The following is a 24087-nucleotide window of genomic DNA, read 5'->3' as shown; positions in this document are numbered from 1 at the left end:
ATAGACAGACAGACAGACAGACAGACAGATAGATAGATAGATAGATAGATAGATAGATAGATAGATAGATAGATAGATAGATAGATAGATAGACAGACAGATAGATAGATAGATAGATAGATAGATAGATAGATAGATAACAAGTGATCCAGAAAAGTGATTACAGAATGTTCATCTCTTCAGTGCCTTCCAAAGATGTATTTTATGTTGCTCTAAAATCTCTGCTTCACCAGAGGCAGATGAGATGACAGCCGTGAAGCTCCATTTTGGCTGCAGAGGACACGATTACAAGGCAGAAGAAGAGAGAGGTTCAAGCTGAGCAGACAGCGCGTCGCAGAGTGGATGTGACATGGGGAAAGAGTTCTTGACAGACGGACGTAGCCTATTTAAAAAATATCCTGAGCACAACGTGACAAAGTGGCACATTGACAAGATATTTGTGTGTATCGTAACGCAGCCACAGCTGCACCTTCTGCTCTCAGCATAAATAATTGGTTTGAGCCTTCTAAAGGCAGCCTGGGGCGCTATACTTGTTACAAGTTAGAAGTGGTTTTCCCAACACAGTTGAAGAATTGTTGAATCTTATCGTGTGACACTCAGATGTCCCGGCAGGATTTTTTGGGAAAGCGTTTTATATGTGTTACTTTGTTCGAAGTGAGTCATTGTTACATTTGAGTTTTTGAAAGTTAAATCCTTCAAGAGAGTCTTTTAACTGCTGACTGCTCTGACTTTAGGTCTATCCAGAGGATCACACTGATTATTTATTAAAGGTACATTCACACCAAACTTTTACAAACTACTTCGCCCTGCTCCAGACATAAGTATTAGTTACTTTTGTATATTAAATGGTTTTGTATACCGTATTTGAAGGCAGGTATGTTGGGGCTGGAGATATTTGATATAAATGGTAAAAGAGAGGGGTGCAACAGTGACACAATAATGATTTTTACATGTACATATTACATATATGAGAAATAAGAAGGAAAAAAAGAAGAAGAAAAAAGTAACGCTCCCAATGCGACAACTTCCTGCTGCTGTTGTTCAACACTGCCATCTAGTGGGCAAAAACGAAGTCATCGAAAATATTTCGTTTTTCGTCCTTTTTAGGAGACTCAGTCAAAACGTTTTGCAAATAAATGATATATATATATGTATATGTATATGTATATATATAATAACAAAAAAAACTAACATGTTATGCTGGCTAATTGGATGATAAAGATTCAATAGGTTAACAAATATGACGCAAAAGAGGGGGGCTGATGTTGTCGTCGTCGTTGTTGTATTTGTGACACGAAATAGATGCATGTATATATCCTATATATTATATTCCCTCTGTATTTTCTCACGTCTCAGTACATGAGAAGTGCTAAATGCAACTTATAGGTCGAATAAAGAATGCTCACAGGAAAAAAAAAATACATTAAATGTGATTCGTACATTTTGTAAATAAATGCAATAACGCTTCATAAAAGAAGAAAAAAAAGAAAAAGAAAAAAATTACGAGTACAGTAGTAGTTACCTGGAAGGCTGCACCGCGGGAAGTAAAACCCCTGCCGACGGTGGTTACTAAGCCTGTTGATACTGCGCCAGAAAAGTGCATATTGACATTTAGAAGACAGACATTTTTCTAGAGACAAACATGTTTTGTACAAATATATTCGGGAGTCTTGAGTTGCAGTTAAATATTCGAAAAAAAATTATAAATATATATACATAGGTTTAAATAAATAAACGCGAATAGTCATAGAATCCCGCGCATGCGCAGGCGAGCAGTTGTAACTCGGGGAGTACTCAGCAATCGGGGAAGCTGCGTGCCTTGCACTGAACATCTCAGCGGAGCCAGAAGGAAACAGGTGATATTTGACCGACTAGTGCTGCTGGTTCTTAGCACAACATCCGGCGACACGGCCAGGGCTCGATTAGCGCGCAGTCATGAGCTTCTTTGGATTCGGTCAAAGTGCGGACATCGACATAGTTCTGAATGACGCCGAGACGAGAAAGAAAGCTGAGCACAAGAGCGAAGACGGCAGGAAGGACAAATACTTTCTCTTCTACGACGGCGAAACTGTGTCGGGGAAAGTCAACGTGACGCTGAAATACCCGGGAAAGAGGTTGGAGCACAACGGCATCAAGATCGAGTTTGTCGGCCAGATAGGTGAGTGAGTAAGTGAGTGAGTGGCTGGCAGGCAGGCAGGCAGGCCTGTGTTCCGCACAGCTCGCCCAGGGAAGTGCTGAAGTGCTGCGGGTTTTAATGCCACTGCAGCGGCTGTCAGCAGCGACTCTCTCCGGCTTATTGAATAAATGTCGTGCAAAACGTGTTCAGCCCTTTTTCACGTGAATCCAGGCCGCTCTACCGGAGCGTCTGTGCTTGTAACAAGTGTCCGTTTGAAACGCCAAGTCCCGTGACAGACGCGGGCGGAAGCTAAAATCAGCTGACCCGCAGCCATTGGCTAGCAGTCTCAACGACCTTTGACCCCCGTTTTAAAAGCGAAAATAGAGAAGAAATGGATTTCTACACCCTTTAATAGACACATGATACAGACTGTCGATACAACTTACTTCAATTTTTGTTTTTGTTTTTTAATGTTTGCATTTTGCAAAGAGTATATACATTATTATGAAAAAACACATTTTCATTTTATTTTTAAAACCACATCATACTTTGTTGAAAGCCAACTTAATTACTGCTGGGATGAAATAAATCATAAGGATCGTCACGTTGTGAATCGAATCCAAGCATACCTGCAATATGTTGTGCCCCCTGCTAATCAATGCCTAACAGTGTCTCCGCTAAAGAAAACCACATTTCTTTTGTAATGTTCCCTCGCTAACAGAAGGATGTGGAGTCTTGAGTCAGAAATTTTGCAAGGATGTTTTTAAACAGGGTCTGACCATCGATATATCATACATAATAATGTAAAATACCACTACTCCCTGTGAATTTAACCTAGTTTCGAGTGTCTCCATCACTTAAGTAATGTTAACAAGTTAATAAGATTTTCTTAAAAGATACAAGCTATTTAATGTGGTATATATACTGTAGATGTAAAGCTGAGGTGATGTGGATAGGACTTCTTAGTCCCTTTGTGTGCTATTGTTTGCCAAGAGACATAAATGATGAAATACATACATGAAATTTTCTCGCATATTCGCTGCAACGTCAAAGTGTTTTTGTTCCATTGTGTTTGCTTGTTTTTTCCAGAGCTGTACTATGACAGAGGAAACCACCATGAGTTTGTGTCCCTCGTAAAAGACTTGGCTCGGCCAGGGGAGCTGACACAGTCACAGACATTCGACTTTGAGTTCACGCATGTTGAGAAACCCTACGAGTCATACACTGGTCAGAATGTCAAGTTACGGTAAGTTTACTGTTGGAATTAACATGTTGCTAAGAAGGTTATTTAATGCACTGAATAGTTGTATAGACGACTAGGCCAAGGAGTCTTCAAGTTAAAGTCCTAAAAGTCCCAGTGATTGTCACATTTTGAAGGATGCAAAATTTGTCCAGTGAATAAACTCAAAATGTGCAAGTTATTATTTTTATTTATACACTTCATACAATTCATGAAATTAAACAAAAAACCCTGTGAATCAGGTTAAACTCAGGAGATTTTGAGACCAGGCATGGAACAGTGCATATGACTGCCACCCTCCAACCTACAAAAGTAAATGAATGAGGCCAATGGTACTTTTAGTTTGTAAACACAATGTGTTTAATAGGCTGTGCTTCTTACCACAAGTTGAACAACCAAGCAAGTTTTGCAGAAGCTTCCACCCTCGTGCCAGCTGGACTGGCAGGTATTGGACAAGTGCAGGAATATTGACGGCCACGTCTCTTTAGCGCTAAATGATGACTTTAGTCAAAATCAGAATCCAGATGGAGGCCTACAGAAAAAAACAGTGACCCTAAAGTTACTGGTCTTGAGTGTCATCTGCAGCCAGTGCAAGACTGAGCCTCACACCTTCATGATCAGATGACACAATCACACACAGACGTAACCGCTGATCGAAACCACATTCATCAAAGTTGTAATACTGATAAGGACACTGTGCTCATGCAGAAACGACAACTAATTAGGTAGCTGTATGTACTGCTTCAGAATTCAGTTTCTAAACCTTCTCATTTCAACAAGCATTCCCATTTATTTATTTATGTATTTTTAATCAGAAGTGCTTCAAAATGTCCATTTTATGTCCATCTTCCAGTTTCTGTGAGCAGCAGTGCAGCTAAACAGACGTCATGTGCTGGTTTAACAACTGCGTGACCTTTTCTTTCACTCTCTCTCTGTCTGTTCCAGTTATTTCCTGAGGGCAACTGTAGGCCGAAGACTCAACGACCTGAGCAAAGAGCTGGACATCGTGGTTCATACGCTCAGCACGTACCCCGAGCTCAATTCCTCCATCAAGATGGAAGTGGGCATTGAGGACTGTCTACACATTGAGTTTGAGTACAATAAATCCAAGTAAGGGCCGCCGCGTAACAAGGGTCACTAAAACCGTTTAGGCCCGTTGCCTCATAACAGCGATGGCCGGTCTGCTGCTTTGACGTTCTCGCCGCTGGTTTGTGCAGATACCACCTGAAAGACGTGATCGTTGGCAAGATCTACTTTCTACTGGTGAGGATCAAGATCAGGCACATGGAGATCGACATCATCAAGCGGGAGACCACCGGCATGGGGCCAAACGTCTACCACGAGAACGACACCATCGCCAAGTACGAAATCATGGACGGCGCCCCAGTCAGAGGTGAACCATTAAGTGTTTCTTTCTTTCTTTTCTCCTCCCAGTTGGTGGCCAAGTGAGTTTCAGAGATTAACACAGTTTGTGTTGGTACGCTAGGAGAGTCCATCCCCATCAGGCTGTTCCTCGCGGGCTACGAGATGACGCCGACCATGAGGGACATCAACAAGAAGTTCTCTGTGCGCTACTACCTCAACCTGGTTCTCATCGATGAGGAGGAGAGGCGCTATTTCAAGCAGCAGGTAGGTCGATTGAAAGCCACCTGCGTTTCTCCTAAGAAACAACAAAGAGAGTTGATAAAAGAGCAAACAAGGCAGCTTAAATCTGAACTTGTTGCATGTCGTTCTCTGAAAAAGGACGAGACTAAATTCAAACTGCTGCTGCTGAGATTTTATGAAGACACGCGGCTTGCCCAGCTCTGTTGTTCCGTTTTGTTTCAATTATTTGTTTGAGATTAAGACATTAAATTTGCACGCTTCAGCTTAAATGCCTCACCATTGTGATGTAATGTCACTGAGCTTTTGACACCTTCCGTGAAATTCACCTGAAAGTTTAATGTTCAAACCTTTTTGTGAGTTTGTGTGGAACCTCGTCTACCTTGGGAATATTTTGCACACTGGAACAGTTTCTTCCCTCTTCAGCAGTTGATCGGTGGGGCCGGTTTTTTCATCCCCATCGTACAAGTTGCATTGTTTTTCTTTCGAAATCCTCAATCGTTCTCATCACGTTATCATTTATATCAGTGGTGGAGGTGCGGTGTGAAATTGGGCCAAGTAGGTTACGCAATTTACTAGTCACACTCGGGCGTATTATTGGGATTAGTGACCTTCTCGCTAAGCCCTGGGCTTTCATCGAGGCTGGAGTCCCGTTGACTAAATGACAATGTGGAACTGGACAAACAGCTTATATCTGCCAGGAGGAGGAAACATTTCTCCTCCTCTGAGCAGCGCCACAGCTCGTCTGTTAAATGGTTCATGTATGAGAAAAGAACCACCTTGCTGCTCTTGAGCGATAGCTGTCTATCAGCTGGCTGCATCAGGAGCAGGAGGAAGTTTTGCCCACTCAGTATCCGAGAGATGGGGGGGCGCGGGGGGGGCGCTCTGCCGGTGGCCACACTTACCAAGAGGGGCTCCATATGGGCCGGGATTAGGCCAGTGTGGAAATTCATCCGCCTTTGAAAAGAAGAGCTGGGAACGCGAGGCCGACTCCACCCAAAGTCCCTACAACTGTTTTAAGCCGCCTGGCGGCTCGTTGGGCCGAGAGCGGCTGCTGCCTTCACTGAACAGGATGTTTCAGAGGAAGACGAGTTTAAAATGCTTCATCATAATATCATCATTATTCTCGCGCCAGGGGATATAATGGTAATATTGAAAAATGAATCCATCCACCTTCAATACCCACTGCTTCCTGCACTCAGGGTCACGGGGGTCTGCTGGAGCCCAGCTGTCACAGGGCGAAGGCAGGGTGACACCCTGGACAAGTCGCCAGTTCATCACAGGCACACATAGAGACAAACGACCATTCGCACTCACATGCACACTTCTGGTCAATGCAGAGTTTCCAATTCAGCTCACATGCTTGTTTTTGGAGTGTGGGAGGAAGCCGGAGAACCCGGAGAGAACCCACACAGGCAGACACAGGGAGAACATGGATCTTAGCGTCTACGAGCCAATAATCGTTTGCCACACGTGTGGCTCCACTTCATTAAGGTGGATCAAAATAAAGGCACATTGCAACATTTGTGCCAAGGATGCCGTGGCAAGGGACGGCAATACAACAAACTTAGACTTGATCTGAATTACCATTAAAAATGGAAAATGAAAGTTTGGTGCTGTCATTGCGATGTATTTTTGTTCTGTTTAAATTTGTTTGAAAACGTCTTGTATCAAAAAAAAAGTATCATTCTGTATCAGAAATCTTTGAATGGTACCTGGCAAGAGCCAAGAGGATGTAGGCCCAGTTTAGGTCGAAAACAAGGCTCTGGATTTGGGTTCTGTAGAGGCTTCATCTCCCCTTCAGCTGGTGAATAGTAACGTTCGTGCTTCCTCAGTGTCGACTCCTGCAGTTAATGAACCACAGGCGTTGCTCTTCAGTTTAAAAAGCGCAAAGGCAGCACTCAAGACGGTACGCTTGTTGTTTTGTCCGCTCTTTCTTCACCCTTGTTCGTTGTTAGATAACAATCAGGCTCTGTTTAGATGGTCAATAAAGCGTCTACAGTGTAGTCAGATGACCGAGCGGTGCAGGTAGACACTGAACCGTTGCTACTGGAACTCAAAACTACTGCAGACTAGATTTTAAGTTGACTTTTTAACCTACTGGTGGAGCCGCAGTTACGTTTTCATTCAGGTTCTTTGAGGTTATTCTGAAGAGTGTTTTTTCTTATGCTTACACAGTATTTCTCTCTCTTGCGTCCCTGACATGGATGTCAGCCTGGAGCATTGTTGCTTGTGAGATGAAAAGCAGTGAGGCTCTAGGGACCATGATTAAAATCAGTGTGTGTTTGTTGGGGGGTGCTTTTGATGACGTTGCTGAATCAGCTCAGCCTTGCACAATTGTCCTTGAGATTGTTATGGACATCTTGGTTTGGATCTGCAAAGCACCATATTAGGAAAACATGTAATTTGCCGCCATCGCGTCGAGCGCTGGGACGACAATGTGACTTGCGATAAACACAGTACTGAGCTGCCTTATGACACAGTGCCAGTGTGTTTTTGCTTTTAGTTTTATGCTGGTTTAGAAGCCGACGCTTTGTAAGGCGCTGGGCCCCCCAAAAAAAGAAAAAAAAAGAGTCATTATTTTCATTCCAACAACATGGGTTTATTGAGGGGAACCCATCTTGCTACAGCTGGTAATGAACCCGCTTGATTGCATGGCAGTGTACTGTAGTTTCTCGATGATCTAAACAGAGAACGTTTTAATGGCCCCTTAACGTCTTTCCTGCATTATCTTCAAGCATCACACTGCCTCACCACACGCACGCTATTGGAGTCCTGGCTGGAATCTTCAGGGGGGTGCGGGGGGGTCAATTAGAGCAGGAAGGCTTCACCTGATCTGCCAAATGTATCGTACCACAAAGTTTGAAAGAATGGACCGCACATGAAATTAATACGTAGCTTTAAGGTGGCAGCAAGCAATTTTTCACCTCTCGATAGCACAGCTGAGCACATCATGCAAACAAAAACAAAAAAAAACATTGGGTTTTTGTTTTAGTTTTGTCTATCTATCAATCAATCTATCTTTTTTTTTTTTTTATCTGATTGGTGCCCTCTTTTAAACACAACATGCTAACGGAGTTTTTCAGCATCATTTTCGGCTAATGGTAGCGTTTATTTGGAGCTTCACTCATGCTGCTTACATGTGTTTTCAGAAGGTGCTGCAAAGTCTCGGTGGTAGTGCAGCAGTTCCGAGGGGCAGGAGGAGGGGTAGTTTCACACGCAATACTCACATGCGCTAACATGCACGCGCAACCGTTCCGGCTTTGTAAAACAAGAGGGCAGAAAGGGCTCGAAATCAGCAGACCGAGAGGCCGTGTGATGAGATGCTGAAATGACACCACTAGAGCTTCACACACCAATTGTCAATCGCCTCATATCCAACAATGATGAAAATCACTTGTTGCCCCTTTAAAACGTCTAACTGAAGTATGAAAGAAAACAACATGGAAACGTAAAAGATTTTTAAGCAGCCGATGCAAATTCCAGTAAGTCAAAGCCTCAGTATATATTTCATTTTTTTATATTGAGATTATTATGCATTTTTTTTGTGCTTCATTGCAGGAGATCGTCCTCTGGAGGAAAGGGGACATCGTGAGGAAGAGCATGTCTCATCAAGCTGCCATCGCATCGCAGCGCTTCGAGGGCTCCTCTCACCCTAGAGAGGTTGTGGAACCGGAGCAGTAATTGGGACTGCATTGAAAAGCTCATGCACAGTTCTTGTGTAGGGAGTGCGTGCGTGCGTGCGTGCGTGCGTGTGTGTGTGGACAAGGGCAACGCACAAACTCTTCAGCAACTTCTCAGTGTAAATGCTGTTGGTTTGAATCGGGATAGACTGTGCCATAGCTGGGTTTTTTTTTTTTTCCTTCTTTTTTCTGTGGGGGAGGAGGGGGAAGGGGGGAGGGGAGTGTTTCTGTGTTACGGGAACAAAAAGCCAGACAAGGATCAGGCTGAAATGGCAATGAATTCCAACAGTTTTCTTTTGTTTTAGCAACCTCTCCGCACCACGGCGGTGGAGTTCACCACAGCAAGTTGTTTCAATGACGTCCACTCTCAAAAAGTACCTACATAAAAATGGCTTTAAATTTTTTTTTTTTTTTTACATGCTCATGAAGTTTATCTTGGTCAACTTTACTAATAACATGCACTCAAATAGTTTATTGCCAAACTGTGGAATTGAGGTATGTGTATAAATGTACAGTATGTGGCAGAGATATAATTCTAACTTTCCTTGTTAAACCAATTGAAGCTTTTCACAGTATATTTCTACAAGTATATTGTCATTATAAATACTGTAAAATGTTTCCTTCATTAATTGCTAACCTTTTGTTATTTTCTTTGCCTATTGTGAAAAACCACTTGTTTGATTTGCTTTTAATTTCTTTATTTCAAACATCTGGAATAACAGTTGGGATACTACAAATACAAATACAGGAAATATGTTCACAAATCAGTTGAAGGAAAAAAAAAAAAAAAAAAATCTGCACCTCTATTTTGTAACCAAGTTGGCATTGATGTGTGTGACTCCTGCCTCTTGCCCAACTGCGGATGTCCTGCTTGGCTAGTTAGCTTAGTGCCGCAGGATGTAGTGCCAAATGCTTCCTCGTGACTCCACAGAATTACCAACAATCTACTTTGCTTCCCCTTTGTAAGGCAAGAACAACTTTATTAATTGGTCCACGTCTGATACCGAAATGTTGTTCTGAACGTTGTGCAAGCATGCGGCTGTCGGCCAGCTTTCACTCTGCAATATGTCGCTGTCATTTTTTTTTATATACTTAATTTGGCAGGAAGCTAAATCTTTGCTATTTTAACGATGAGCTATGGAGCGGTACGTGGCCAAAACGCTCTTCACAACCAACGCAATAAACCAAGTGTATCTGCATTCCACCCAATACTTCCACCTTGTGCTGCTCATGTTATTGGAAGTCCATGATGATCATGTCATGGAGCTGGTTAAACAAGATTGTACTCATACGGCCGTGCACACAGTGGCGTGCCAGCCTGAGCTGTGAATTGTGACATTTATTTAGCTTGAAATAATAAAATAAACCAAATAGATGAGAAGGAATTAGCACTAACATGCATTAATACAATTAGAACTAATGTAACACAATAAAAACTATTTTTAGGAGGTAAAAGTAACTTGCTAATTGGCTGACGTTGAAGTTGTTTACTTAAAGGTCCAGTGTGTAAGTTTTAGTAGCACTGAATGGTAATAAAGGATATTGCAAAGAATTTTCATATTAATCCCAGTTTTCTGATGCTCTGACATGGTGGCACTATATTTAATTTTTGGCTCTTCGTTATATGTAATTGTATTTTTTTTTTTTAATTAACAAATGAAATTGATTTGGCCATTCATTAGTTTTTAGCAACTTTGTCTATCTAAACAGACACAAACATGTATTTTTATGCCATTCAATGCCAACAGATCCCTTCCAGTGTTACACATTGGACCTTTAAAAAGTGTCTTGATGTGAAAAAAAAAGTGTATGTGTATAGATGACCACAGATTTGTGGTAGAAATTTTAGGTTATTCTTTTGGGTAGCTGTCCTTTTGTCTGTCTTTTTTTCTCCTTCTTCTTCTTTAGTTGTCAGTGAGACGTACAATGACAATATGTTGATTTGAGCTGCGTTGAATCAATGGATTTTCATCGCAAGGTTAGATCGCATTTCCGTCTATCATTGGAATTGTTGAGAACTCCTGGCTGTGAAACATGATTTGTCAAAAGAGAATATATTAAAATTATTTTTACTATCATGATTAGTGTCTCCAAATGATCTAAATTGTAAACTATCGTTTTGTCGCTATATTGTTGTCAACTCACGAGTACATTTGGGGGAAAGGTTTCTTTGTCTGTGGTGTCTTTCAAAAAGTAAAGCTTTCGTCTTTGCTAGATTTAGGTTTTTTATTTTTTTCAAAATTTAGCACAGAAAATACAAACTATCTACGGCTTGCATCTTCAAAAGCTTTCAAATTCCAGTGCTAAGAGAGAGGTGTGTCTGGGAGCGGCAGATGAATGGCATAGACCACGGCCCGAGTACAGAGGAGTGAAACCCAGAGACCTGTTGCTTGTGATTTTAGACAGAGAGTCAGTGTGCTGGCAAGTCAACAGGACGACATCTCTCTGGCAAATGCAGTGCAGCTCAGATAAGCATCTGAATCATTCTAAACGCCTGTCTGATTTACTGCTATGCGATAAGATCCATCACGCTGTGAAGCTGATGTTGCCACTAGAGGGCAGGTGTGAATCAAACAGCGAAATCATCTCTCAAGTTGCCTCCTCAGTTCACTGTGGCGCTGTTACATTATCAGTGCAGAAGGAATTTCGGTCTTGGCGTGAAAGCAGAACCCCGTCACTTTTGGGGGAATTTTATTCTGCTTGTGCGCGGACAGCTAAAACGGTTTCCAATGAGTCATCCATCATGTCAAATAAGGAAGTGAAGCTTGAATCTTGGGCAAGTGGATTTCAGAAGAATTCCTTTGTGGCCTGGTGTTATGTGACGAATGGGCCCTTCACAGCATCTATGAAAAATGTCAAAGTAAAACAATGTCACTGGATGAGTGCAGAGAAAAGCGTTATTGTGAAGGGAGTCTGTTGTCGAGGGGCGCTTCTTTCTGACACGCCTTTGACAGAAAGGCAATAATGGCACTGAAGAGGAATGACACGCTTCCAAACACGGATTCTAACGGTAAATAAAGGTCAATGTCCAATGTTACATCTGTCCAGTTGTGGGCAGGACAGTTTTATAACTCAGTTTCTTCATCTAAAATGCCATTCTTTAAAAAACAAATGTATATTGCTTTCGTTGAGCATAGATAGATAGATAGATAGATAGACAGATCTAAGATCTGTCCCACTATAGTGAAAGATAACTCATACAGTTATGGACCATTAACACTAAACTGTTATTTGTCATAAGAAATACTTTACAAGGAGGCAAATCTATTCCAGCTGTTCCCTCCAGGAGTTTCCACTGCAAAGGATACGTGTGTGCAGTTTGACGTTAAGGTTTTTATGGTGGCTGCGCTTCCTGACAGAAGCTTTGCTTTTATCTGGCCCGGGGGACTGCATGGCTTGGGGAGGGCCACCTTGAGGCAGCATGCTTGGTGTGGTCTGGCAGGGATCGACTCCGGGAAGCCTGGGCCTCAAGGAAAACATTTGAAGTACTTTACCAGCACCAGAGCAACATTCTCCAATAAGAAGGTGAAGTTTAAAGGTTTAATAGATTTGATCGGCAGGACCCTATTTAGGCACTCTTCATGAATACATTATAAAGTTATACCATAGATCATTAGGATAACTGGAATGTTGGCATTTATGCTACTGCAGTCCTGTTTTTTTTTTTATATATTTCTTTTGAGTTTACACAACAGATACATTTAAGAGTTCAAGATGGCTCACTGAGTGAAAATCTGTTTTTAGTTTTGGTCTTTCTGGTATGCAACAAAGGGAAAATGAGTTTGTGGTGAGGCTCTTAACTTCTTAAATTCAACTGAAATGTGGCCACAGCTAAATTCTCTCCTCTGGAAAAAAAGGGGAAAAAAAAGCAGTCAAATAAATTTTGAGTCTTGCTGCTTTTGTTCCCAACAATATGCCCTATTTTTTTTTGTTAAAGTATCTCTTACTTCTCGTTTATATTGAGTTATCTGTACATAGCATAGGATAAATCATAGTTTAAACAAATTCTTTTAAAAAAAAGAAAGATCTTTTCACCAATGACACAAAAAGTTGGAAAAGCAACGTTGTCCCATCCACTGTCTTTGTTTTGCAGGAAAAAGTAAACACATCAAAAAGCAAATTCACTTTCTAATATAATCCTGCTGCCATTGAGCAATATCTGCTATGTGCATTAATCTAAAACAGGTCATAACACTGCCAAACTGGTGACTGTGAGGAATCAGATATTTCAAAATGAATCAGTTGGCACTAGTTACTCGACACTTTCTATTATGACTTGTCCGTGTGAGAATGAGGTGCCAATGTGTAGGAGGAATGCTGTTAAATCATTCATCTGAGCCTCGACAGCAGATGTTTTTGTTTCAGCACTGAACAAGCAACACACAGTACAAACACAAAGCTGTTGGAGAAAATCCAGTGACATGTTGGTGAAGCAGCAAAGCCGTCAATCTGAGTGCTGTTGGCTGATCTTTCAGCCCTGATGCAGTCAAGATAAGTTATACAGGACTGTTTGGCACCCTTACCTCACTGTTTTTGTTGCACAATCCTATTTGACAGTCGATAGGCATCTGAAACAAAACATGCGCTTTGCAAATTCACTGCTGCATTCAGGTACCCATCAGGTATTTCAGGTCCCCCGACAACTTTTACTAGCGTAACCTGTCACCTGTCTTAAGTGCCGTATGGAGAAGAACTAATGGTCCATTAGTATATATTTCTGGGATAAGTTATGTGGGTGAGTGGTAGTAGCAGCAGTGTTTAAAATCTGATCTCCAATGTTTTTACTTTTGCTAGCCTAGCGTCAGTCTGGCCACGAGTTAATGACTGAGTGTTGTTTTTGTTTTTATGTTTAAATAAAATAAAATAAAATAAAATAAAATAAAAAGTCCCATTAGCTATAGCAGATCAATTAGCATCTTACGAACATATTTTCTAAAGTCAAACAAAAATTGAAAATACGTTTTGTTCTTTTCCACAATAAACGTATTGTACTGTATTTTTAATCTCCAAGCTAACGTGAATGAATTGGAGAAGGCTTCAGTCTCCAGACGCATATATTGAAAACATGTTCATTTTACTACCAGTGTTCAGGCCCATGCGATACAGTAAAACGCCTTTTCGTTCCAACAAGATCAATTTAAACTTTAGTTTGGCTGGTTATCGCGTCTTCTATTCACAGCCCGGGTAGCAGTCATGTTGGCGTCGACGTATCCGACAGCACGTAAATGCAGCGCAGTGATAGCGCAGCTTCTCCCTGCCCCGGTTCCTCTCTCCACTCCGCGGTGTGCTCGCCAATGAGTTGCACACGAAGGGGGCGAAGCGTGTTAACTTTAAGCCTGGCAATAATTCGCTCCAACTCAAGGGCATGTGGAATCTAACGAGACTCTCATCATTTAAGGCGCTGACTTTGTAAAGAAAAATATCAACGCCAGACTGCCTGCGAACAAGAGGGAGTGGACGCTGCTTGTTGAGAGCCCCTGTTGTCCCGGGGGAGCCCTTTTTGTTTTAGGGGTTAACCTAGTTAACAGTGACTACCAAATGGCGCGGTTTGGGTCGGCGTGAGAGAGTCACTCACATTTTTTCCCCCCTCGCCCATGTTTGCCTGAGTGCGCCGGGATTTCGCTGTGATGAGGAGGGACTTTACCAGCGGCGAAGCGCCAGACGGAGACAGCGAAAGCTAAGCTCATCTCAGCGAGACGCCAACCGACGGTGGTCAACGACCGACCGCAGCCCCCGGCCGCTCGGCCGGCCACAGAGACACAGGTACCCCCCCATCCACTCATCCACCCCACTGGAAGCTAGCACATGGATGCTACATGCTCATGCTGTGTACTCTGCCTATGTCCACACTCAACCACTCGGCTAGCCGGGTGGGTTTTTTTTTTTTTTTTTTTTGGAGAGCTGTGGCTCTGGCGTTTAAGTGACCAGACGGGCGGCGTGTGTGTGTGTGTGTGTGTGTGTGTGTGTGTCTGGTGTGTGTGTGTGTGTGTGTGTGTGTGTGTGTGTGTGTGTGTGTGTGTGTGTGTGTGTGTCTGGTGTGTGTGTGTGTGTGTGTGTGTGTGTGTCTGGGCTAGACTGGTGAAAAAGCGACGGTACCGTCACCCCATTAGTCACTGCCTACACAGAGTTCGTGAGTCCTCCGGTTAAATTGGAACTCCTCTCTCATCGTAAAACATAGCAATTTGCCAGAGCCTTGTATGACACACCGGCATGTAATAAGTCCTCATCATAATCTTTATTATATAATTGTAATCCGTACGTCCTCTTTTTTTTTCAACCTGACGCGGCACGATGTTGATGTATTTCGCTTAAACAAACAAACAAAAAACAAACAAACAAAAAAACAACAACAACAAACCGCGTGTCGTCGTCGGTGTGATGTGTAACCTGCGGTCATGTTGGCCGTGACTGTCATATGACAACTCGGTTTATTGACACGCTGACACTAACCGTTTGCTCAACCTGTAAACCATTCAGTCGTTCTTTAGCCTTTTAAAGATCCTGATGTGAACAAACACAAAGACACGGGGACTGTCGGTTAATGAGGCCGTTGCTTCAGTCAGGAAGAGGTTGGCGTGATGCTCCCACGGTGGACTGCTAATGCTGCCCCTCTCCCTGCTGGTATTTGATGTGGTGCCTCAGTCCCTGTATTAGATTAACCCTTAATCTGGTGGGTGCCTTTAATCCGTATTTACTCATGCAGACCAAGTACACATACACACACACACACACACAAAAATGGAGAAAGAAAAATACACTTTTTGCATCTATGCAGCCCACCAAGAGCAACATTTCCGTTCAGCTTTGCCACCGAGGCTCTGCCCCGGTTGGAGCGTTTGGTTGATTAATGCCTTGTTCCAGAGCAATCCAGTCAGTTGCCTCAGTGGGACTAACACATCACATTTCTGCCTCCACCATGACCAGGTGGGAAAGTGTGCAAGCCGTGGCTCGCTATCCGTTCCGTGCTTCACTGCAGGATGAGGAAAGACACCTGTCTCTCTGTGTGTGTGTGTGTGTGTGTGTGTGTGTGTGTGTGTGTGTGTGTGTGTGTGTGTGTGTGTGAGGGCTTATGTTTGAAAATAAACATGAACATCTTATCTGCATTTGCATGGGGGCAACACGGTGCTTGGTTTTGTTTTGCTTCGATCTGCCTTCTTTGAGGGAAGAGGCCACTCCATTTGCATCTCGTCTGTGTTTTACAGTATTTGCATATGTTTCTTGAGCTCATCACCTCATCATCTTAAATGTCTGGGCTTTATGAGTTTACGGTTTTCTTCAAAATTAGTTTTTTTTTTTTTTTTTTTTTTTTACTTCTGTCTTGGAAAAACACGTCTAGAATAGTCAGTCAGTATTTAGGGTGTAGTGTTAAATTTCATCAGAAAAATCTGTTGTTTTTTTCCCACCAATTTCTCCACACTGTTGATAAGTTGGTATGATGAGATGAGTGAGATTCGTCTTCTGTGAGTTCTGTGTCACATAGGTTGCGTTGCAGTTTGAGAGTAAGAGTCGCTGAGTCTTGACTCTTGTACAGTGATGGTATATTTGCAAGATGCCGTAAGCAAAAGCCAGCCCAGTTTTTATTGCACCAGAGGAACAACAAAAAACAGTTGACACACTATATGAAGGATGAACCTGTTCTCAATCTCATTCAAGAAGTCGCTGTAAATCATCATTTGTTCAACTTCTGTCCGTGAACTTGGAAAAAAACAATGGAAATCACCAGCGAACTCTTTCAGGGCCACTGTACCAAGAGCTTACTGCTTGCTTGTGGCTAGATCAGATTTCATTAAGAAGACAAATTACTGAATGGGACTTTGGAAGATGAAGATGAAGATTGAAATGACAGCGGTGGGAAGTTTGGCCTCGTCTCAGCGGATCATTTTGAGACATCTCTTCAATATGACAACCTTCAACATGAGCACAGGCCTGAATACAAAGCTGCATTATTCTACTTGTTAAATGCTCATATCACAATATGCGGTCATTATTTGTTTGTTCACCCACTTTCCGTGTCTGTCCGGTCTGGATTAATAGTCTGTAGCGAAATGTTCCAGTGCAGAAAAACACCATTTATTAAGAGCTGTCAAATGTCTGGCTGGTGTTAGTCTGAGACTAAGCCCATTCTCACCACAGTGCTGTAAGGACAGAAGCAAATTAGCAGAGCTCATGCCTCTGTAAGAAGTATGGACGGCCAGCACCAGCCTGAAAAACAACTCCGTCTGCGGTTTTGCAGATAAGACTGGAATAGTTTCGGATTCACGGCTGTGGGAACTTTAGGATTAGCCGTATCTGTGCAGACAGAGGGCACGAGATGTCGTAGCTTCTTGGTGCCGATTCAAATCTTGCACTGCGCTGCACATTCAGCACAGTGAACTCAGCGGAATCAAAGTCAGAGGCTGCTGATTGTTCTTCATTTTGATGGACAAGAAAGGGAACGTCTAATTCCTGTCTATTGTTGTAATTATTTTTCATATGTTCCATGTTATTTTTCAAAAGTTATATTATTATTAATGAAGAGCAGTGTGGTGCTCGTGAGATTACATATTTCTTCCAAAGTTGGTCTGAGAGAGTGATATCCCAGACTTGCAGCACTTTTCTTCTTCACATTTTGGTTTGGTGTTTTCATCAAACGCACATGAAAAAGTGTGAGGCAGCATTTCATTTATTTTGGAACAGTAGCACATTTTCAAGATACGGTTTTAAAAAGTGCATCCTACCAATGGCTGCCTGTCTTCTTCTTCTTCTTCTTCTTCTTCTTCTTCTTCTTCTTCTTGTACATGTAACCTCCTGCACTGTCAAAGCTCCACTTGTTGTTTGTCTTTGTGATGTGCATCTGCGCACAATGCCAAACATGACCTCCGACCCAGGCTTTAGATACTAAGGCATTGTGCAGGGGAAGAGGGTCCATTGTGATTCCGTCGCACATGGCCATTATTTATGCATAACGCACAGGCTTCTGTCCTCTATGTCTGTATGTTCCCTACATATCTAGGGCTGCGCGCAACTCTTTCTTCATGCTGTGGGAGTATCTGACTCAAAGCTATTGAACAGGTCACAGGCCTCCGAGGATGCCGCGACGCTCGCTCTCAAAGGAAGTTTCATTCCCCCTGTAAACAAGCCGAGCATTGACATGGCCACCGATTAGGCAGTTGCCAGGATATTCGCACAATAGCTCGGTAGAAAATAATGAGATCACGTTCGGCTCTCCGTTCGGAAACTAAACCGGTTGTGTGAAAGCGCGGTGGTTGTTTTAGAGCAGGCACATAGCTGGAAGTTTACTTCACTGTTTGTCCAAAATGTTGACAGTCGACGCTTTAATTTTGGAGTCTGACAGAAAGCCCCCAGGTTTCTGAGATCAGAGGTCTTTTTTCAAACGCTTGCTGTCATGCTTTGAACATTTCATCTGGTTATACTCCTTCTCTTGACTGCTTTGTACACCATGTCATCACTTTCTTTAAAACCCATAATATGCAAATGCCATGTTGGGAGTGACAGGTGTGATGAGAAAGTGGCTGTGTGCGTCAAGTTGGAAACTTGCTGCAATGAAATGTTTTTGCTTTGCACAAAAGGAGCGACTGAGCTGCAAGCTCGTTTTCAAAACATAGTTTGGTGCAGAATTATTGGGTTAAAACGGCCAAACATATTTGAAAATTTCTTCTGAAAATGACTCAAATGGATCGGTAGCCATTGCAAACATGAACTAGTCAGCTGATGGTATTTATTATACCAGTTCCAATTTGCCCCGAGTATGAACACACTTTGCCTGGCCAAGCAAGTATCTGAGTACTTCCTAGGACAGACCTCTGCAGTTTGGGAACCCTCCCAGTCCGATCCTCCTCTTCCTCCTCTGCTGGATCTTCAGCTGACCTACTCCATTAAGAACATTTGCACACAGTCTTCAACATATATGTCAGCTCCATATCAATACTTTGTGAAGAGGCCGTGTCACGATACGCACCCACAGAACTAGGTGACTGTGTTGTGCAGGCCAGGCACTCGAGCTGCTCGATGCTCTGAACCCCTGTGGCTATAGACGCCAAAAGGCCCAGTGAGGCTGGCTTTCCCTAAAGCAGAATGCCTAGTAGGTCACCCTTGGCCTGTTGGCTGACACTGTTCACTGGTCACTCACTGCACCGCACGCCCCTTTGCCATTCTTCTAATTAGGTTGATGGGTGTCATGTTGTCTGGGTGCATTACGGTCAGATTCACCTATATTGTCACATCAGGAGATCTGTCAATACCTTATTTGTACAAGCAAACATGTTCCTTCACTCTGCTCACAAGTATTGTATGTTAGAAAACACACTGAGGAGAAAACAATGGACAGAAGTTCAACGACGAAGGTCAACCTTCAGTGTCATGAAGTCATAAGTAACATTGGATTGGTTAAAGGAGTGGCGTTTTAATAACATACAACCGTTTTCAAGGTTGTACGTTTGGCTACAGAGTGGTTATAGTTTAAGGAAAGCTATTCATTGAAAAACTGTACATTGGAATATTTACATTTGGGTTATCAAATATCTAACATTTTTTAATTTTCATTTTTCTTGCTGTTATCAGCCTCCTTCGTTGCATATGTTTGTTTTTCAAGCTGGCTGAACCAACAAAGCAACCTAAACAAATGGGTCACTTAGGGCTGTGAAATTTAACCTGTTAATCAAATGACCTGCTGAAAATGAACTCCTTAATCTCACCACAGTTTTCAGCCCTTGTCATGGCTGTTTTGATTGTTAGATATTTTTACCGTGTTGTGCAGCTTTTTCCAGATAAATGTGATCACTTTGGTTTGGTGCGCAAAATATCGTAGATGGAATCATTGAACTCTGGTGTTTACTCTGCTCCGCCGCCTCCATGTGACGAGCGTTGTGGGAAAATGGAACCTTAACTAACTAGTAGCAAGTTGCTCTGCATAAACCAATAGACGATCGAGGGTTCCTGTTTACTGCTTGTCTCGTCTTCTCCTTCAGTAATTCCTGAGGCTGCGCCGCCAAGGTCGAGGAGGGTCAAACGTTCTTTAAGGTTCGCTGTGTTTGACACAGTGCGGCGTGAAAGCAAAGTCACACCGTCTGAATATTGGAACCCCACATGAACCGAGCTGCATTTGTACCTACTATACCAGGCTGTTTCCACACTACAGTCACAATATCTTGCCTTCCAAGAACTCCCCTGGGATCTAAAGGAAGCAACTCTGATAGCTTTTAATTGGATCTCAGTAAAGTTTATGATTGTTTATTATTATTGTTCAGTATTATTATTTTCAGATTTTCAGGTATTCATTTCATGATGGACATCTCGGACATGAACAGATAAGTGTAGAAAAAACAGGCAATGAATGCTACTGACTACTACCAGTGAGACGGGCCTCCAGAGCTTCACCTCCCTTCTTGCCATCTCTGACACCACTGATCCCAAAGTTGCCTTGATCTTTAACTTTAATTTGTCTTGGCCTGTCAACAGTCTTCAGATGCACTCGTAGCGATAACCGCTGTGGTCCAAGTCTTCACTGGGATGTACATCAGATTGCTGTAATAATGACAACATAGTCTCTTCATTCATTTGTAGTCACTCAGTGAGACACCAGGGCCTGTTTGGATGCAAACAAAGCTGAAGTCCTGGGAGGAAACTCGGCTTGCATTCCTTTTAAAGCACAGTCGCTCCACAATGCAATTTTCTGACGTTACACTGGTGTGCCGGGGCACTGCGCTACGTACAGTAGCCAACGTCTCTCTAACTCACTTGCATATTAGTTTGGTCCGAGCGGGAGTCAGTCGCCCACTGTCGGCACAACGTTACAGAAGGAGACAAACGAGCCGGGCTTGGTGCCGTCTGGTTGGTGATGCAACTCTGCTGACAGCACCGGCGCTGGCTCATGTCCCCACCTGATTAATCCCAGCGTGTGGAAGGGCAATAAAGACCAGGCATGCAAGGGAGGCATCCAATCAGCCGACCGCAGATTTCTTTTATTTTTTTTCCCCCTGCCGGAATCGCATTGTGTCGTCTCAGCTGCCGCCATAATTGAAAGAAGAGACGCCACACACACACACACACACACACACACACACACACACACACACGCGCGCGCGCACGCACACACAACAGAGGATCAGTTTCTGCTGAGCCCTCCAGCACTTTTGGCGCAGCCTTCCTGGAGATTAATGTTAAAGGACTCCTGATAAATGACTTATTTATTATTGTTTGTCGCAGTGAGTCAGCAGGCCATGATGGTGGCAGCGGTTTGGTTTTTTGGTGCCTCACCTCCGTGCCGGTGACACACCTTAGTAAAACACTTCACACTGGGGCAGAATTATTCCGAAGCACTGCGGAGGCCACGCACTGGGCAAATATGAGGCTGGGACCTCACTGACGTCGGAGCCGTCGTTGCTTCTTTCGCACTGTGTTGTCCGATTCATTCCGTGAGTGAGATTTTTAAATTGACATTGTCAACTGCCAAGACAAAATTGCAAATAATATAAATGAGTTGGAGAAACTTGTGCCGTTAGCCAAATAGTGGAATAGAAGAGAATAGAATAGAAGCCTTTATTAATCCCACATTGGGGAAATTGACATGATTACAACAACAATACAGTGCGAAAAAAGGAAAATGGTATTAATAAAATACCATTTTCCTTGGTAATGGTATAAATAAATAAAATAAAAAAAATCTCTAGACTTAGAACGGGAAAAACAAGGTGGTTACATTATATTGGCAGTTGGATTATTCATTCATTCATTCGTTTTCCATACCCGCTGCTTCCTGAGCTCAGGGTGACGGGGGTCTGCTGGAGCCTCTCCCAGCTGTCTCAGGGCGAAGGCAGGGTGGCACCCTGGACAAGTGGCCAGTTCCTTTGGATTATTTTACAAGTTGTGTACAATATCGACAGATGAAATGCGTTTTGTTGCACCTTTATGAAAAGTAAGTGTTTGAGAAAATGACTGGTATGTTTCTCCGGTCTGAACGATATTCTCCCCAGGATGTTTGTTGCTTGGCATTCACTGCACAGCGGACGGCAGCGGCGGCCCTCATTTTTCATTTCCAGGCTTGAAATGTGAGGTGACGTTGTCTTTGCGGTTTACAGTAAACGCAGCCGTCTGCTGGTTATTCCCCCTGTGTCAGCTGACTTCAAAAGAGCCGGTCAGCGTTTCTTTCCACTGACTGTTTGCGACACCTGAGATAGCCAAAGAATTTCCCCCAAGTTAGAGATTGCGTGACTTTATGCTCGTTGGCGGTCCTGCTCGGTGCGCCCTTTAGTCTCGGAGTGCAGGTTTAATAGAGTAAAAATACTGCAGGCCAGGACGCTGCAGCGCTGGAATTGCATCTGTGCTTTGTGAATAATTTAAAAAATATATAGAATTTAAAGTGGGTGTGTGGGTTTGTTGGTGAACATACAGTTTGCGACAGAGACACAAGAAAGTATAGAGGAATTTTTCCAGGCACCCTTAAATACCACTCTTCTCATAGCAGTGACCAAGTCTGTTATTGATATTGACCACACTTGTAATTATTCCTCAATCCTTCAATCTGCATAGCCAAATTCATTGACAATTAGCAGACTTGAAAAGAAAGCCCCCCCCCACACTGGCAGGATAATCTGTCTGTTTGCACTCACATGAAACATTTGTTCTCAAACTGAAATATTGCAGTAAAATAGCTTTCAATAGTCAATATGATTCCAATTCCTTTAAATTCAAAAACAGGTTGCCACCGTTGGGTCATTTGCAGTATACAATCTAGCAACTTCCAGATTTAGCAACACGGTCGTTCCTTCACATTGCCCCAGCCATTCCCAACTAAAAGTCCGAACTTTCAGTGAAATCAGGGGATTAAAACTTCCAAGATGCAGTGTGCTGTTCAAGGACAGCGCAGATGGCTTCCAGGGTACCTGAGTTGTGGCGAGTGACCTTTAAAAGAATCTGTCCAATCAGCAGGCGGTCCTCCTACGTGCTACTCTGCTGCACATCATGCTTAAAATGTCTCACTTTAAGCACAATCCAGATTACAAGTCCTTTTTAAGGAAATACTCTGACACTTGAGCTCCTGAGAACCAACGTCCCTCCTTTACTTCTCTGATGTCACAGAGGCACCGATGCCTCTCTCAGGTTAGTTACAACACACCCCAAAAAGCCACGTTTCCCTTCTGACTGGCTGACGTGTTTCTGTCTCGCTGAAAATTGTGCACAATGAAACAGTGAAATTAAACAAACAAACAAAATAGGAATGAATGCTTTTAGGAGGCCGTTTTATGTCGTTTCAGCTAGACCTTTGTGCTTATACCAGCTGTTTTATGAACAAGGCTGGCCTACATTCATTTCCATCATGACTCAGCCCAGGCACTTTACACTGAGAGTCTATTGTAAAAACAGAAATGCCCTCTAATTTTGTGTAAATTTCCTTGAAGAGTCCTTGATCTCCTGGCCACTGCCTCAGCATCTTCAGCCGAACACACTGTGAAAGCTCTGCCTTAAACATAAAACTGCAGTGCCTTCCGTAGTGTAAGTAGTGCCGTAAGTTCTACAAATTACTGGAGGAGTCGCAGACCAACTGTCGCGATGAACCGCTGAGGAGCAAAAGAAAATGCAGAAGCATGTTTAAAAATGGAATAAAAAAAATAGAACTGCAAGTCAGACGTGAGTTTCAGAAATCATCCAATGGCCTGAAACTGCTGTGATTTAGGGAAGCGGGGCTCAGTGTGGAAAAGTGTTGCTCTCTCCACCTTCCCCCCGAAGAGGCTGGAGGACGTCATCGCCTCATTTCCATATCAATGTGTTTGAATAATGGTGGGGGAGAGCGAGGGGGGGGGGCACACTGACTGGGCTGTGCGCAGTCATCTAGCGCTTTGTGAAAGGAAGAGGGGGGAAAAAGTCCTTTCACAAGAATTGTGACTAACTTCAGTTTCCTAGACAAGTAGTTCCATATATATATATGAGAAGATGGGTGTTTTAACCACAGATGAGCTCGCTGGATGGTCCTGCTGACTTCCACTCAGAATTTCAGAGAGGTTGCTCACCCCTGTCACTCACCATCTGGTGTTTTCTTCCAGTGATGTCTTGACCTTGAATCGTGTTTTCTTTTCAGAAAAATGAGCCAGAATTGTCAAAAAGGGCTTAAATGACTTTCCCCTGTTCTTAATAAAAATCCATTTGTTATTTTGATGTCATAGTCTCAGTGTTCAGTGTTGAGAAAACTACACTTAACACTTCTTGTCCAAAGAAAAGTGAGTTTTGAATTGACGTACTGTAAACTGCCAAGCATTTGCTCCAAAATGTCGTGATGACACGTGCATTTCCCACTTCTTCTCTTTAAAGCAGAGGCTCTGTCCTCTCTCAAGGCCGGCCATTTTATTGGGTCTCTGCTGCATCGGGAATGAATGGGAAGTGCTTCCCTGTCACCCTGTCTGGCTGCCTGGCTGGCTACAATACTCAAAATGACTTTCTTTTGTGACTTTTTT

General features: G+C 43.0%; 2 protein-coding genes and 1 long non-coding RNA gene across 5 annotated transcripts in view; all 3 read left to right on the top strand.

The window, feature by feature from the left end:
- The first annotated feature begins 1768 nt into the window (after nt 1–1768).
- Nucleotides 1769–10722, top strand: vps26bl (vacuolar protein sorting 26 homolog B, like). The gene is made up of 6 exons (XM_076019974.1): nt 1769–2158; nt 3206–3362; nt 4302–4466; nt 4574–4749; nt 4843–4985; nt 8520–10722. Exons 1-6 carry the CDS (start codon nt 1936–1938, stop codon nt 8640–8642), a joined length of 987 nt encoding a protein of 328 aa, XP_075876089.1. The 5' UTR covers nt 1769–1935; the 3' UTR covers nt 8643–10722.
- Nucleotides 5805–7856, top strand: LOC142884409 (uncharacterized). Its single transcript, XR_012926165.1, has 3 exons — nt 5805–6576; nt 6763–7730; nt 7783–7856. It is a non-coding gene; the product is annotated as an uncharacterized LOC142884409 (long non-coding RNA).
- A 3155-nt stretch (nt 10723–13877) lies between the features above and the next one.
- Nucleotides 13878–24087, top strand: part of arhgap32b (Rho GTPase activating protein 32b) — a 74223-nt gene continuing 64013 nt past the window's right edge. For 2 of the 3 annotated variants that reach the window (XM_076019972.1, XM_076019971.1), the window contains exon 1: nt 13879–14404. The gene's annotated coding sequence lies outside the window, so the exon portion shown is untranslated. Of the gene's footprint in view, nt 14405–24087 lie in introns of all 3 variants that reach the window. The other variant, XM_076019970.1, reaches the window with a different exon arrangement.

The sequence above is a fragment of the Nelusetta ayraudi genome, unplaced genomic scaffold, assembly GCF_046127955.1.
Source record: "Nelusetta ayraudi isolate G7.1 ecotype Tasmania unplaced genomic scaffold, CSIRO-AGI_Nayr_v1 ptg000011l, whole genome shotgun sequence".
Lineage (NCBI taxonomy): Eukaryota > Metazoa > Chordata > Actinopteri > Tetraodontiformes > Monacanthidae > Nelusetta > Nelusetta ayraudi.
The sequence above is the reverse complement of the archived record's forward strand: the minus strand, read 5'-3'. Positions and strand labels throughout refer to the sequence as shown.